We start from the raw sequence: 15,579 nt of genomic DNA, 5'->3' as shown, positions 1-15,579 counted from the left end.
TTTCCCCAGTAAACCCTCGATTAGAGTAAGTACTTTGGAATATCCCATTGTGCATACTTGTGCTATGGAGAAGACTTTTTGTACTTTTTGTCTGCATTGATCATTACGAAAACTATTAATGATTTTTTTGGAAATTGTTACACGCCAGAAGATTTACGTATATTATGGTTTCGTCTATAACCAGACATCGTAACTTCCAGCAATTTCAGTGCAGCATGGTAGAAATAAAGGAATTCATACATGTGTTTTCTAGGTCGATGATCAATGAACGCTCATTTTACTGTTATTAATCCTAATTAACTATTCCAGCTGCCTTCGGACATATATCATATTCTTTTAACGCGACAATGCTACACCAAAATTGCTGAAAGTCTCGATGTCTGTTTATAACAAATAAAGACAGGATAAATGTCCTTTCCTCCCATATCCAAACCCCAACTCCAGCCACCTACAAACACCAAATGCATGAAAAAGATTAATGCTTTATCACTCAACCATAATAAGCTCGTAAGAAAGAAGAGTTAGGTATGACCCATTTGAACTTCGCTTGAAGGATTGATATAAGGCACTGGTCCCAACACTTCCAACAAAAGAGAGCAAGCGATGAGCTATCGGCAATAGAAAAGAACAAAAGATAGTCGCTCACGTGTAAATAAAAGAGACGCGACGATAGCGCGAGCGAGTTATAGTTCGTCACTGAGCGATGGACTATAAGCGAGCGATTTTATTTACACGGGCATGACTGTCTTTTGTTTGTTTCTATTGGCAATAGCTCATCGCTTATGCTTTTGGTGGGACCAGTACCTAAGACATTTCCCAAATAATGAGGCTATATACTCACCCCCTTATTCATAAACATATTAAAGTTATCAAGCCGATAAAGTTCGTTTGTCCCTTTCCGACGTATTGGTGTGATAGAAAAGGACAAACGAACTTTATCGGCTTGTTAACTTTAGAGTACGTTTATGAATAAGGGTTAGTGTATGGCCTCAAATGAGAAAAAGGACAAAATAATCTTGTGAACAGTCTTTTGAGCGTCGTCTAGTCAACGCTATAGAAATGGCGTCACAGTCCGTTCAAAAAGAGTATCAATAAAAAAAGTGGCGACATTGTATTGTCGTCCTTTGAAATCAATATACGTTCGAAAACGAGACGACAATATGATGTCGCCACTTTGTAACTCTTATCTTTTGTCTAAAGTTTTACACATGTAATGGAATGAATAAAATCTTGATTAACACGGAGCGAGGCCGCGCTGTGAGGTGATGGCGGCGTTAGAACCGAAGCGAATGAGGTGAGGGGAGGGGTCCTCTTCAATAGACAATTTGTGATGTCGCTGACTTTGGCATTGGTCCCACCAAAAGGTAAGCGATGAATTATCGGCAAAAGAAACGAACAAAATGAAAAGAGAACACGAGCGATTTATAGTCCATCACTCGGCGAGGAACAATAACTCGCTCGCGCGATCGTCTCTTTTGTTTACACTCGCTTTCGGTGGGACCAGTGCCTTTATGATATGTCAGCGATATGACAAAGTGTGATTCGAACAATAATAATGGGATCCGAGGTGTCCAGCGTGTCGAAGGGGAGGTCCAGAAATGGTGAACTTACCGTTCTTACACTAGATACTTAATACTTATGCTTTTAATGATTTGATGTTTAATAAGTCCATGTTTCGGAAGCAATATTCTTAACAATATTTAACAAGAATCAAACGTAAATCGGTTTTGCAAACATAAGTCACCTTTCATTGTATAGTTTAGCTAATTTGATTGTTAAGTTTTTTTGGTCAATAACATGTATTTATAAACACCAGGCCCCGTAGCCGAATGGCATTTCTCCGACGCGAAACGAAAACGAAACGCCGCGAAAGGTAGTCTGGCTCTGTCGCGCCAATACGCAAGAGCGATAGAGATAGATATTTACGAGCGTTTCGTTTCGTGAGCGTTTGTGCCATTCGGCTACGTAGTACGTACCCGGAACGGTATTATCATCAACATTATTTCTTCAATTAACTCAGTAAACCTACAATATAAAAAAGAGCGATTAATAAGTATACCCTAAAAATGCTTTTATCACAATACGTTCCAAATCAAGGACTTAAGAAAGAATTCATAATATTAATTTACTATTTTTTCCATATATTTTATATTCTACTGTGCCTGTCCAATAATTACAATTCGCATTTATGTAAAAAAATCGTTACATTTATTTATATCAGATTAAAATACCTATTATATTGAATTTAGACCTACTATTTTATACGTAACATTTAGAATGACAGACTTAAAAATTAATACTACTATTTACAATTATACATACCTAACAATATTACAAAGTTGATTAATGCCTAAGATATAATTTATATATAAAACATTAATTTAATCACAATCAGTTAGATAATTTACCCCCTTCAATTTATTTGGGCACTATAAATCATGAAAGTACCGAGATTAAAATAAAAAAATAAAGCATTATATTGTAAACCATAAATAAATTCACTTTTGCAAAAATATATTTTGTACTTTCCACCATGCCATTGACATCAAGAACCATCATTGCGAATGTAATTTCGACAGGAGTGAAAAAATGAAAAAAATAAATGTACCCCAACGTAGTCTTATCTTTAAAAATTGGACAGTCACAATCACAAGCTACGGATCCCTACCTAGTGTATTTACACTCTATTCTGTATTATCATTCAAATTTTACAAACAAGATCACAAGGAATAAAACATCACCGAGGTCTGATGAAACAACCAATCAATTAGTACATTCTCTTGCAAAAAACAATTGTTATTAGTGACACGAGTAAAAAAAACATAAAATACACTGAACTATCTAGTGCAAACCTGTCCTACTCTATTTTATAGTGTACTATTTTACAATTCAAATCAAGAGTAGGTCAAAAATGAAACGCGCCTAGACATTTATTCCAAGCAATGTTACATGCTCACACATTTGCATCTTTGTCAGTAAGCATGCGCTTAAATAATGTGATTAAAAGTTCAATTAAATGCTAAAATATCGATGTATTTATCTATATGAATCTTTGTATGTTGATACAGTCCAGACATATTATCAAACATACATTTTTTTATCAAGTCAAGGATAAAAATAACTTTTTACTGGCCAAATTTATACACTTTTCTTTGTGTTAAGTATAAGCAATTTTAATTCATTGGTATAGAAATTATTAACATTATGATTATGATAAACAACATTTACTTTTTAATGATAATTATTCAAGTAGGACTTTTGCATTGTAGCAATTTTGAATCCCATAGGTATAGCTATTATTATATAAATGTATTCGTATATTTATTGTGAATTTCGTTACATATTTAATTATACAAATCGGCCAGCAGAAATGATTAAAAGCTGTTAGCTGTCTCTAGAAGTTGTGAAATGGATATCATTTTAGTCAAGTTTCGATGTACTGATTACACAAAAGCTACGTATTCGATAACATGGCGCGCTTATCAAACCTCGCCTGACTATCTCAGTATAATAATCTAATTACATTTTCTATATTTAAGGCTGTTCTCGCGAGCCGACCGCGCAGAGCAATCCGCACGACCAATTTGTATGAAGTTGATATTGTCCGCGCGGACCCGTCCGGGCCACGTCCCCAGTGGCCGTATCATGGTCGTGTTTTTGTCACTTGCCATGCCATGCGTCACTTGCGCACTTACATACTTGTTATAAAGTGATAGACGGGCATTTTCAGAATTTGGGACCCCCCAATTAGCGAAAGTTGTTAACAAAAATTAACTCACCGTCAGTTTTGTGACGATAATTAAGCATGAAATTTCAATAAAAATATTGTTTTTGTGTTAATTACATAAACTTTAAGCGATAATCTACATTCAGAATGTAAAAAAAGTAAATTTTTAGACAGATTTTATGCTTAATGGTCGTCACAAAACTGACAGTGAATTAATTTTTGTTACTTAACAACTTTTGCTAATTGGGGGGACCCAAATTCTGAAAATGCCCAGATATGGGGCCCATTTCTCGAAGCTACAAGTAATAATTTACAAGGGGTAGTCAGTCAATGTCTAATATGATAAGATGAAAGAGATTTCCGCTTGTAACATTCAGTTTTGAGAAATAGGCCCCTGGTCACAAATGATAGACAGCCATCTTAGCCCTGCTGAATTTAATACATATTAGTCAGGTGCGGATCGCTCGAGGCGGTCGGTCCGCATGACTAAAACCAGCCTCAGTATAGTTGACATGGCAAGGGCGGACTCGGACGAATGAAACCATCACACTAAGCGTAATATAGGAATATATTTGGTAGAAAACGTGTAACGTGTATATACAGAGTGTCCTCCCGCCGGCGCCGCCGCTACTCCGCGCCCTCCCCGTCGCCTGCGGAACACCCGCCCGTCAGACACACGCACACTGTATACTGTACACACTGTATACAGCTTAAGGTTATACACTAGGCCTCGCTCCCATATAAGTCTTAGAACTAACAAGCCCGCTCGCGACGGTATGGACCGCCGCGATGGGTTAGGTTCGCCGTGATATTAAGCGTACTCACCAGGTAGGGTATTGTCTCCAAATTAGGACCCGATTGGCTAATGCGGTCCACTACTATAGCAAAATTTCACATATGAGTCTCATCATATCTATCGACGGGAGATCGGGGAAAGTCGACAAAAAAAAAGGTTAACAGTACATATGGTGTGAGGTCGAAACTTAAAGCCATATGTATTGCAAAACATCGTATAAACGTGAGAAGAGGGAATTCGTAACTCGTGTCGATTTAAAACACTCCCTTACGTCTTAATTTATGGCCATTTCGAATTCCCTCTTTTCCGCACTTCGTATAGTAATTGTACTATTATGTCGTTCAGATAGACCATTGCCATGCGGTGCGCGAGTCTCTCGAATCCCGCGTCGATAGATAGGTACCTTAATTTAGCTGGACCGTTGGCCGTGTCGGGTCAAAATTTGGAGAGCTCTCAGGTGGGGGGCGGGGAGGGGTCGCGGGTGTGTAAAGCGGGGAGGGGGGTGGGGTGTGGGGGGTACCGACCTGACATCCGCGCGGGGTCGCGGCCGCGCAGCGCGCCCGCGTAACTGTTGCCGCCCCCAGCTGCACCGACAAGAGCGTTAGCCCACACTACCACGCACGCACGCACACACACACGCATACATACGGGGACGAGGGAACCGAAATACTACAGATGTAGTGCGAAAAGACTTGCCTTCGTATTGTTACGGAAACGTACGAACGCATCATGCTATTTCAGTCAGTCTCAGTACAAGATGTACTGACATTGACTGAACTAGCATGACAAATACGAACGTTTCTGGAAAAATACGAAGGAAACCGTTTTCGACCTACATCTGTACTTCATGCCAATTATTTTGTCTCATAGATATCGTATAATAAAGACAGACAAAGCCGATACCCAAAACCAGATTCGAACCGGCACTTTTAAGACCTAAACCGTTTTAGCTGATTTAGTAGGAGCACAACGGATAGTCATCTTACACAAGATTATTATGGGGATACACCCATGCTGTTGTAAGGATGATTTATTATCATCAGACCTTTGGACAGATTATCTATCATCAGTGATGTTTTCTAAAAAAAACTTTGCGTTCGAAACGATCATGATTTTGACTTTTGGCCCCCTCGATCCCCGGTCCTATTTCACAAATATATTCAATCTTGAAAATACCAATTATTTTATGTAAATTTTAAATAAATATATAAACGCCTTGGGCTCGAACCTCGGCATACACCACACATACGTCACGCACATAACCCAATCTGGATATATAATACACAATTATAATTATAATAAAGAAATATTGTGCCAGAATTTTAGTACAATATTAATATATTGAATTTGGAATGAGTATTATTTTACTTTTTTCTTATTAAAAATTACTTTAGATAAATAAATATGTCGTTAGTTATAGAGCAGACTGGAATTGATATATGATACAAACTAAAATTATTTTTGTTTACATCTAATCTAACCAACTGCACAATACTATAAGCTAGGCAGCAATTCTGTGATGTTATCGTGTATTTACATAAATACATAGTTAATTTTTCGTTGGTCTATGGTGCATTTAAAATATGAAACAAAATCGACATCAACAACTTTGTTAAACATAGGTAAAAAAGATCTTCAACACTTGTGTGCTCATTTGATCAAAATAGTGGTACTATTTAAACAAAGGATAATTAAAAACTTCATACCTAATACAGTAATGAATGTATTAAATAGTGAAAAGTGACAAAATAGTTACAGATGTAGTGCGGAAAGGGTTTCCTTCGTATTTTTCCGGAAACGTTCGTATTTGTCATGCTAGTTCAGTCAATGTCAGTACATCTTGTACTGAGACTGACTGAAATAGCATGACACGATCGTACGTTTCCGTAACATTACGGAGGCAAATCTTTTCTCACTACATATGTAAAGCATCTAAAATATATCCCAATGTTTCAAGCTCTTAAACAGCTCCAGATGAAAGAAAGCTTTGTGTTGTGAATTGTGAAATCTATTAAATATTATTTGAGTCTAATATCGAAATGAAATCGCAATAAAATCAATCCCAGTCTACGCTAAGAAGTAATGATTGTGACATAGAAAAGATAAGAGTATAGACTGTCGGGTGCAGAGAATGGCCGCCTCGCTTCAAGCGTAGTGCCGTGAGGATGGCACTAAAGGCACTAAGAAGCACTAGAGGGCCTTAGGAGTGGCAATATAGCCGTGGTTGTAGGAGCACAAGTGAGAGTTAGGGACGGTACTAAAGTGCCAGGAGTGGCACTTGCGTGCCGAGGAGTGGCACTTGCGTGCCGTAGGGCAGGAAGCTGGGTGCAATGTCCGGCGTGGGGTCGCGGCCGGACCATGGGGTCCGGCGCTCGCCCGGCCGATTAATGTGGCGATCAGATTACTACATAGGTTATAGTTAAAGGTTGTGTTTTGGAAGACTTCTGATGATTACTGAGCAAGTTGTGGTCAGTGGGTTAAAAAATAGATGTGGCATGTGAGCTTTGCATAAAATATTGTGGATAACGTTTTCTCGAGCGACTTTTAGACAAAGGAGTAATTTATAAACTGAAATCAGTTTAATTTTATTTCGGGGAATCTAGTTAAAAAAGATGATAAGAGTTTTGAATGATTCACGGTTTTTTCCGTGATCATGATGCATGCAACTGCGTCGAAATATCGGGAGCTCGACAAAAATCAAAAAGGTAATCACGGTCTATATCCCGGTCAATATAAGTCTAATAAAAAAGATGATGTTTTATACGGTCTCCGGTTTTATTGCTTATTAAAGAACCGTTTTTCGAAAATTTGCTTTGTATTTCTCATAATTTGTGAAGTGATAAATTTTTATAAAACAAAATTTAGTAAGCTTTTTAATAGTGAAACGCGTTCAAAATTAGTACAATATTTCTTTATGTAGCTATCGCTATGATTTTACTGTTGTCTTGATTGCAAAAATATCAAAATAAGTTTACAGTTTTTTTTTTACAAAATTTATATTTACGCTCGAAAGCTGCAAGCCGTGAGTAAAGACGGAGAACTCAGTGGATTTGATCGAGTTCGTTTGACACGCTAAGTAGTTATGTTCGCTTGATCTATGGACTCCTCTAACGGCTCTAACAGATCAACATTAGTTCGGCGACTTTATAAATTATTTGTACCTATTTGAATTTCGGCGCAGTCGCACGTATCATGATCACGGAAAACTGAAGAAGGCGGGTGGATGTCAAAGTTGTGTATTAGAAAACTCTTAAAATTGGTGTGTATGTTTTAATAATTAGCTCCACGGGGTATATGAAATGTGTGGGCACACTCGCTCTCGTGTCATCAGAAGCCTTCCCTCGCGTGAGTGGGCACTCACCTTCGTGCGCTATGGCGGGCGGCGGCGCGTGGCCGGGCTCGAGCAGGCGGTGCGTGCGCAGCAGCGCGCACTCGCCGCCCTCCGCCGCGTCCAGCGCGTACACGAACAGCTCCCCGCCCGCCGTGGCCACCAGCAGCCGAGGGGCGCGCCCCACGCTGGAATTAGAGAGGGTAATGTTACAACACGCCGTTGCTCTTCTTGATCTCCGTTACATTCGACAGGACGTTAGGCTCATTAAGAAAAGCTATCCTATATCCATACTAATATTATAAATGGGAAAGTGTGTGTGTGTCTGTTTATTTGTCCGTCTTTCGCGGCAGAACGGAGTGACAGATTGACATGAGTTTTCAAGTGGAGATAATTGAAGAAACGGAGAGTGACATATGCAATTTTTTTGTCTCTTTCTAATCGCGTTCCACCCGTTAATGACTTTAAATAAACAAAAACGAGTAATTCGAATATTGAAGAAGATAACATGAAGAAGATAACATAAAAAATACAACTAGCCAAATAAAGAGGCAAACTGCAGAAACCTGTCTAAGAAAGCCTGTCTTCTTAGACAGGTTTATCAATTCAATTCAATAATTTTATTTCGGAAAAAATCCATAGTGTTAGTGTACATTCCCTTAAACCTATGTTAGTTATATTTACATATTATTTATTACTGCAGCAGCAGTCATAACTACTATACATCACCCACAAAATAAAATCAAGAATATACATAAAAAAAACACATCCAGACGAATTGAGAACCACCTCTTTTTGTAATTGTTTGAAGCCCGTTAAAAATCAATAAGCTTTTGTAAAATATTTGTATAGAGTACATACTTTACAACATAGTACATATTCGTTTAACATATGTGTGTTTACTGTTATGACTATGATTTACGATGATGTAGTTTTAATTAATCCTTATCGAGGTCATAGTTTATCTATCAGATTAAAACATACAATATGTACATTTTCTTTTTGTGTAATATTCGCATAGGCCAATAACCTGTACAAAGAGATATTCTTTGTATACATTATTTTTAAAGATTAATTTTATTGAGACAAATTAAACAAAAGTCATGTAAATACATGTAACATGTTACCAACAACTTGTCTTGAATTTATATGATGTGTTCAAGAGACCTTACACTAGTGTCGTCATCTTGTAAAGGGTAATTTTCGCGAAAAAAGATTCAAAAACTTTTTTTTCTGTAATAGGCAAATTTAATGTTTTTCCTAGTCAGAATTACGAGCCCTTTTCATCCTACTAAGCGGGAAAAGCGTCCCAAATTATTTTTTTCCACTTCGTTACTATTTTTCAAACACTTTGTACTGCAGTTACAAAGTGGAAATTATGCAAAATAATAGAAAATTTTGGGACAATTTTTTTGTCACTTGTTTTAAAGTCCTAGATCGAAAGGGCTCGTGATTCTGAGTAGGAAAAACATACAATTTACCTACCTTAGAAATTTTTTTTTTGTGATTGGTCTCGCGAAAATGCCCAAACTCTATGTGTACTCGTAAGTGTGCTCTATGTGTACTCTATGTGTACTTGTATGAGTTTCAACTGTTTGATATACACTTCCCGTTGTACGCTCAATATGAGCGTGCACCTTACACCTAGGCTGTTGCTGTGCGAGGCCTTGCACCTAGGCTGTTGCTCGACGCAATTATTATATAATTTTAGAAGTTGGCTAGAATCCTTAACAGTGCTAATGGACTAAGAGCTTAGAGCCGCCAGACCTTCCTCAAATTTTCAAGGATACTTTGGAATAATATAGTTCGTATTGACGTTTAATGTCTGCATATTTACCTAGTTCGGTCCGACGGCCATTTTTTGCTATGAGGTTTTTTTTTAATACACTTACTTTTCTTAGACTGACTGACTGACATATCAACGCACAGCCGAAACCACTGCTCCTAGAGATTCTAAATTTGGCACGTAGGTTCCTTAGAAGGTGTAGAGGAGCACTAAGAAAGGATTTTTCAAAATTCACCTCCTAAGGGGGTGAAATGGAGGTCCAAAGTTTGTATGGGAAAACAAGATTAGTTTTTAGACGCGGGCGAAGCCGCGGGAAATAGCTAGTTACATATATGGCCGGCGTCTCTGGGCTCTCAGTCCATAACTAGACGTTAGTGTAGGTTTATTTTAAAGATAACACTTACTTGGTTATCGCCACCATGGCGCGGCTGGGTTGTATGGGCAGCCGCGCGGCCGCGAAGGCGCGGCCCTGGGACAGCACGTCGGCCACCTGCGTGGGCAGCAGCCCCGCGCCGGCCGCCACGGCGGACGACAGCCAGCCCAGCCAGCCGCCGCCCTCCGCCTCGCCCGCGCCCCCCGCGCCCGCGCCCCCACCCGCGCCGCTCGCCGCCGCGCCCGCTGGAAACAACACCACAAGCACAGTATAATAAAGAGTACTATCGTACAGTATGGCCACTCCCGCTCCCCGCTGAAAGTGCCGCCCGCCCCCTCTCGGTTACCTCACAGTTACCGCCTGTCAAGAACGCGAACAGTCGACCTGTCATATTTTACTCATACAGCGTCGCGCTTACCTACACGAGTTAAGACTGTGTGCTGGAATGCGCCTCTTTCAATATATTTGATCGCCAGTTTCCGAGGTGTGCCACAAGGTAAAGTGTACCGGCCCAGCCACGACATCGGTCTAAGCGCGACAGCGGTGAGCGGCAGCCATACGTGCGAATGAAAAGTCCCATCGCTGTGTCTCGCTCCAATGTATGGCCGCCGCTCACCGCTCTCCATTTACCATTGATGCCATTAGGTCATTAGGAAAGGTAATACTTTCCTTAATACCATATATTGACCTTCCTGCCTTTTTAAACTGGCGTTACTTTTCCTGTAATAGACGTACTCTAATTGCAACCTCAGGTACAATTTGGCAGCGCACCAAGAATTGACTGATCTCCGTAGTTTACTAAATCGTAAGTGATACAGTATAGGCATAAGCCGCATAAGTCATATTTAGCGCACAAATCAAATCATAACGCGACACACACCTCCTCGCTTCACTCTATGTCTTACCTGGGGCCTCGGCGCCGGGCTGCGGCGTGGGCGGCGTCGGCGGCTCCGCTAAACGGAACACGTGCACCGTCTCCGTGTTCGACGACGCCGCGAGGAAGGTCCCGCACGCGCTGAACGCCAAGCACGATATCGACACGCATCGCTTGACGCCCCGTCTGAACTCGAAAAGGCGTACTCGCTCAGGCACTGCGAACACTCTGATGACTGTGCCCCGTTCGGAGGCCGTGGCTAGTCTCCGCCCGCACGACGACCAGGCGAGAGCGGCTAGTCCCGAGTCGTGTGCGCTGAGGACGCACTTGGCGTTGAGATGGACCGCGTCGAAGATCTGCACCTCGCCGACGGCGCTGGAGCCGGGGTAGGCGAGGTAGCAGCGGTCGGCGGCGGGCGCCAGCGCGCACAGCCCGCGCGGGTTGGGCGGCGTGTCGCGGATCGTGTGCAGGATCTTCATGTCCCGGATGTTGTGGATGTGGAGCGACTCTTCGAGGCATACCACTAACCGCTGGAAAACACACATAAAATAATGTAGAGATGCACGTTTTAATCTCCTTTAAATTGTGGAAACAAAATAAAAGCAATAAGCCTGATCAGAAATATACTTATATGACTACGTGCAGCGCCATGTTGCGGAATGTTATTGGAACTATTTTCTTCATACTAAACTGAACTGTCACCGGCGTCACCGCATACAGAATAACAACGCCCTCTAGACAATAGTCATATATCTCTGGTCAGGCTTAATAACAGTAGACTGAACATCTACAAGTGTAGACTATTTTGTACCTACTGGGCAAGATTCAAAGAAATTGATGATTCAGAAATACGATCTAAAAAAAGTTGATAGTCTTTCGCATTCAATTCAATCATGATAAAACAGATGTGTTCCCGTTAATTCATCTTTTTTTTTATGAAATAGGCAGCAAACGAGCAGACGAGCCGCCCATGGACATAAGCAACATCAGGGGAGCCACTTATGCTTATCTTATTGAATGAGATTTATATAACATCATTCAAGTTACATTTACTTGTGGTCGTATCATCCTTGACGTAACATTACGCCGTCCACTTTATATACATAATTTACATGTTTTATAGGATTGCATCGGATATGTAAATGTACGCGGTAAGTGAATTTAAGGTCGCCTAGAATACGCCCACGATACCAATAACTATGTAAATGTTTAATTGCTATAGCAGGTTATACCGGTTTTATTTAACTGAAAAGGAAATGTTTCCCATTTAATATTAATAATCCATACTAATAATCAGTGATCGGAATCGGAACTATGGGCCATGGGGGCAAAACTTTAACAAAACTTGCTAAGTGGACATTTTAGAGTACTTATACAGCCATGAAAATATTAATATCCTTGTAGTAATGTACTAGAAATCTTGGATTCAGGTATAGAATCAAATTTAACACTGATCTGAAAATAATAATCTTGAATATATTTTAAATTTATGTAAGCGCTAAGGTTTTGTTAAAGTTTTACTCCCATAGTTCCGATCACTGCTAATAATGCATTGTTTATATTATATGTAAAGGCTCTTCGCTGGTCTGAATACGGGACACAACCCTCCTCGCTTCACTCGGTGTCTCGCCTGGGGGCTTATAAATGGGAAAGTGCGTGTGTCTGTTTGTTTGACCGTCTTTCACGGCAAAACGCAACGACGAATTGTGACATAGGCTAATTTTTGTCTAACTCCCCACTTACCAAAAATGAGGGGGGATGGAAGTTAGTATGGAGCATTCCGCAATTTTCGAAATTAACGCGAGCGAAGCCGCGGGCAAAAGCTGTATGTCTCTAGTCTCTATGGATACTATGGTATCCATAGAAATAAAATAAAGAATGTTAAAGACTTACCGAGCGATTGAGCTTGACGGCAAGGATGGTATTGCTATAGCTGTAGTTGCATATCTCTGTGCCCTTCTTGTAGTGGCATACTATCAGCTTCCTGCAAGCAAACAAACATCCATTTAAATACAAGTATAATTTAAAAAGTGGATCCGTGGACATCACAAATCCCCGTGGATTATTAATTGAAAAAACCCTTAAAACTTAATTGATAATAAAATACACAAGTAACAATCTGCATAGTCGCACAAGACATTACGACTTTACGACATGGCATGACCTTTTTATCCAAGCTACGTCCGATCCGAATCCGTGGAAATACGGTCCATATTAGCTGTAGAACTATTTCTATGATAATTTAACCACTAGATCCGAAGAATGACGTAAAAAAAACGGATCTTGTGCGTAAATTACCATAGAAATAGTTGTACAACGCCTGCGTTGCTTTTGGCTAGTCTGTAGCCAAGAGCACATCTCGGACACTGGCGATCAAATATATGAAAGAGGCGCGTTCCTAGCACACATTCTAAGCTCGTGTAGGTGAACGCGTACCATGATTGTATGAGTGAGATATGACAGGTTGACGGTTCGCGTGTTTGACAGGCGGTAACTGTGAGGTAACCGAGAGGGGGTGGGCGGCGCTATCAGCGGGGAGCGGGAGTGGCCATACTGTACGATAGTACTATTTCTTATACTGTGCCAAGAGTAAGCCCATTTATACTCGTAATTTAAAATAAAAAGTAGCGTAGTGCGATATCACTCAGTCGGCCGTCTCTAGTCTCTCGGTAGAATACCGGCCGGTTACTTCATTTTGTTTCTTTCTACTGACATCTGTCTATTAAAAAAATGTATAAAAAGTAAAAACCATAACAACCTTATGTGATTGAACAATTATGCGACATGATTCGTTGCCTTTTCATAGTTGGGGCGTTTTGTCAGAATCCATCAGTATTTACAATACCTATATAAAAACTTGAACAAATGACAATGATAAAACACGCATATCATATTGTAAAGTTCACTTCCAAAACATTATCCTTATGTATGTAATCGGTTTCAAAGAAAAGCAATAAAGAACAGGACACGGTTTATCAATTGTCCTGTCCATTCTTTTTACTTGTGATTCATGCTCGGTCAATGTTCTTGCGATATTTTTTTCTTTGTTCTAAAGGAAATTCATTGACTTTTCTGTTGATGAGTTCAACTTTCTCTTACTTATTCCTTATAACATGGATGACGAATAAGAACACTGTCGTATTGATAGTAAGCGGTTACAGGAGCTTATAGACGCTCGCAACTCACAAGAGATTTGTCAATGCGTTGTAGGTCAATATTTGAGGGCAATACTACAAAGATGGATCTTAACCCCAAACTAATCATCGGCATAAAACACGTATGAATGCCCTTACCAGTATTTGAACCGTCTATCTTTTGTTCATAATATGCAGGGTCAGGGTCAACCGATCGGACTAAGAATAAAGTCGTCTATTTTTAAGGAAAAAGCGCTGGTGGCCTAACGGTAAGAGCGTGCGATTTTCAATGCGGAGGTCACGGGTACGAACCCCGGCTCGTATTACCAATGAGTTTTTCGGAACTTATGTGCGAGATCTCATTTGATATTTCCCAATCGTTTTTCGATGAAGGAAAACATCGTGAGGAAACCGGATCTTCCAATCCTTCGGGTTGGACGGTCAGATGGCAGCCGCTTTAGTAAAACTAGTTGTCAAAAGCGGAACCCAGGATCCCAAGAGCCGCGGCAAATGCCGGGATAACGCAAGGAGGATCATGAGAAACTATTTTAAGGACTCCATCAATCAATGAATACTGAATCCCTAAAGAAAACCCTGAAAAACTCAACAGAGTTCAACAACCGTAGCATCCACCGGAAATTTCATAACCGCACATGTATCGGAAATCTAATTACAAACCTAAGTAAGTATGTAACGCACTTAGTAATCGACTTTATTATTTACGAGCGACCTGACATCACAAGAACCGTGGTTGATTTCTTGCTGCATAACAATAGTGATTATTAATACACGTGTCGAGAAGGGGGGAGGAGGGGGTATGTTTGCAAACAAGGCAAATGCGGCGGGCGCGGTTTTATCGGCGAATTTATGCGCGTGCACATAACAGCGTCACACTTTCAATTTCAAGCGAAAAACAACTTCATCTCTTTGAGATTAACTTGAAAATCAAACGATAAAAGATGATAGGTATTTAGCGATGTAGACGCGAGAACATATTATTGTAAAAAGAGCTATAGGTGATAAAGATAGAGTTTAAAGTGGATTTGAAGGAGTGCAGATATGCGTTTATAATACGCGGGCTGTGACGTCAGAATGACGTTATGTCAAGATGAAGTCATATATGTTTATGTATATGTTGCTTTTATATTTGTAGAAGTTGCTTGGGTGATGTAAGATATTGTAACTTACCTTTAGAGTAGGCATAAAGCTCTTCAGAATAGTGCCAGCTTTTCTAACGGCCACTAAAGTGTTTATCATAATATTTGCTAGTATGTTCTAGTAGTTTTCAATGTAAAAGCAAACTGGTCAGAAGTGACATCAAGAAAACATTATTTTTCTCAACTGTCCTTTAAAAATATTCTAATCTGGAATTTCTGGATATTCATTAGGAAGCAAACATTTGATTTGAGTACAATTTGGTATGCTTATTGAATGTTTATTTCGAAAATGTTTTTTACTCAAAGAATCAGGATACTTTGGGCATATCTTTGGCAATCATGTACAGTCGCCATCAGATATATAAGAGCGCCCGAGGTACTCAAAAATATCTGAACACGCCTCT

At 40.0% G+C, this 15,579-nt stretch overlaps 1 protein-coding gene across 4 annotated transcripts in view; it reads right to left on the bottom strand.

Moving 5' to 3' along the window:
* LOC125233122 (WD repeat domain phosphoinositide-interacting protein 2) overlaps positions 1-15,579 on the bottom strand; it is a 49,381-nt gene that overhangs the window by 4,273 nt on the left and 29,529 nt on the right. The window contains exons 3-8 of one of the 4 annotated variants that reach the window (XM_048138987.1): positions 12,778-12,868; positions 10,916-11,414; positions 10,042-10,255; positions 7,885-8,039; positions 5,048-5,107; positions 4,278-4,377 (exon numbers count right to left, since the gene is read on the bottom strand). In XM_048138987.1, coding sequence (XP_047994944.1) covers positions 4,355-4,377; positions 5,048-5,107; positions 7,885-8,039; positions 10,042-10,255; positions 10,916-11,414; positions 12,778-12,868 — 1,042 coding nt within the window. In that variant the 3' untranslated portion in view covers positions 4,278-4,354. Of the gene's footprint in view, positions 1-4,277; positions 4,378-5,047; positions 5,108-7,884; positions 8,040-10,041; positions 10,256-10,915; positions 11,415-12,777; positions 12,869-15,579 lie in introns of those variants that run through there. The other 3 variants (XM_048138985.1, XM_048138988.1, XM_048138986.1) reach the window with 3 other exon arrangements.

Source organism: Leguminivora glycinivorella, chromosome 14, assembly GCF_023078275.1.
Source record: "Leguminivora glycinivorella isolate SPB_JAAS2020 chromosome 14, LegGlyc_1.1, whole genome shotgun sequence".
NCBI lineage: Eukaryota > Metazoa > Arthropoda > Insecta > Lepidoptera > Tortricidae > Leguminivora > Leguminivora glycinivorella.
This window is presented reverse-complemented; position numbering and strand designations above follow the sequence as displayed.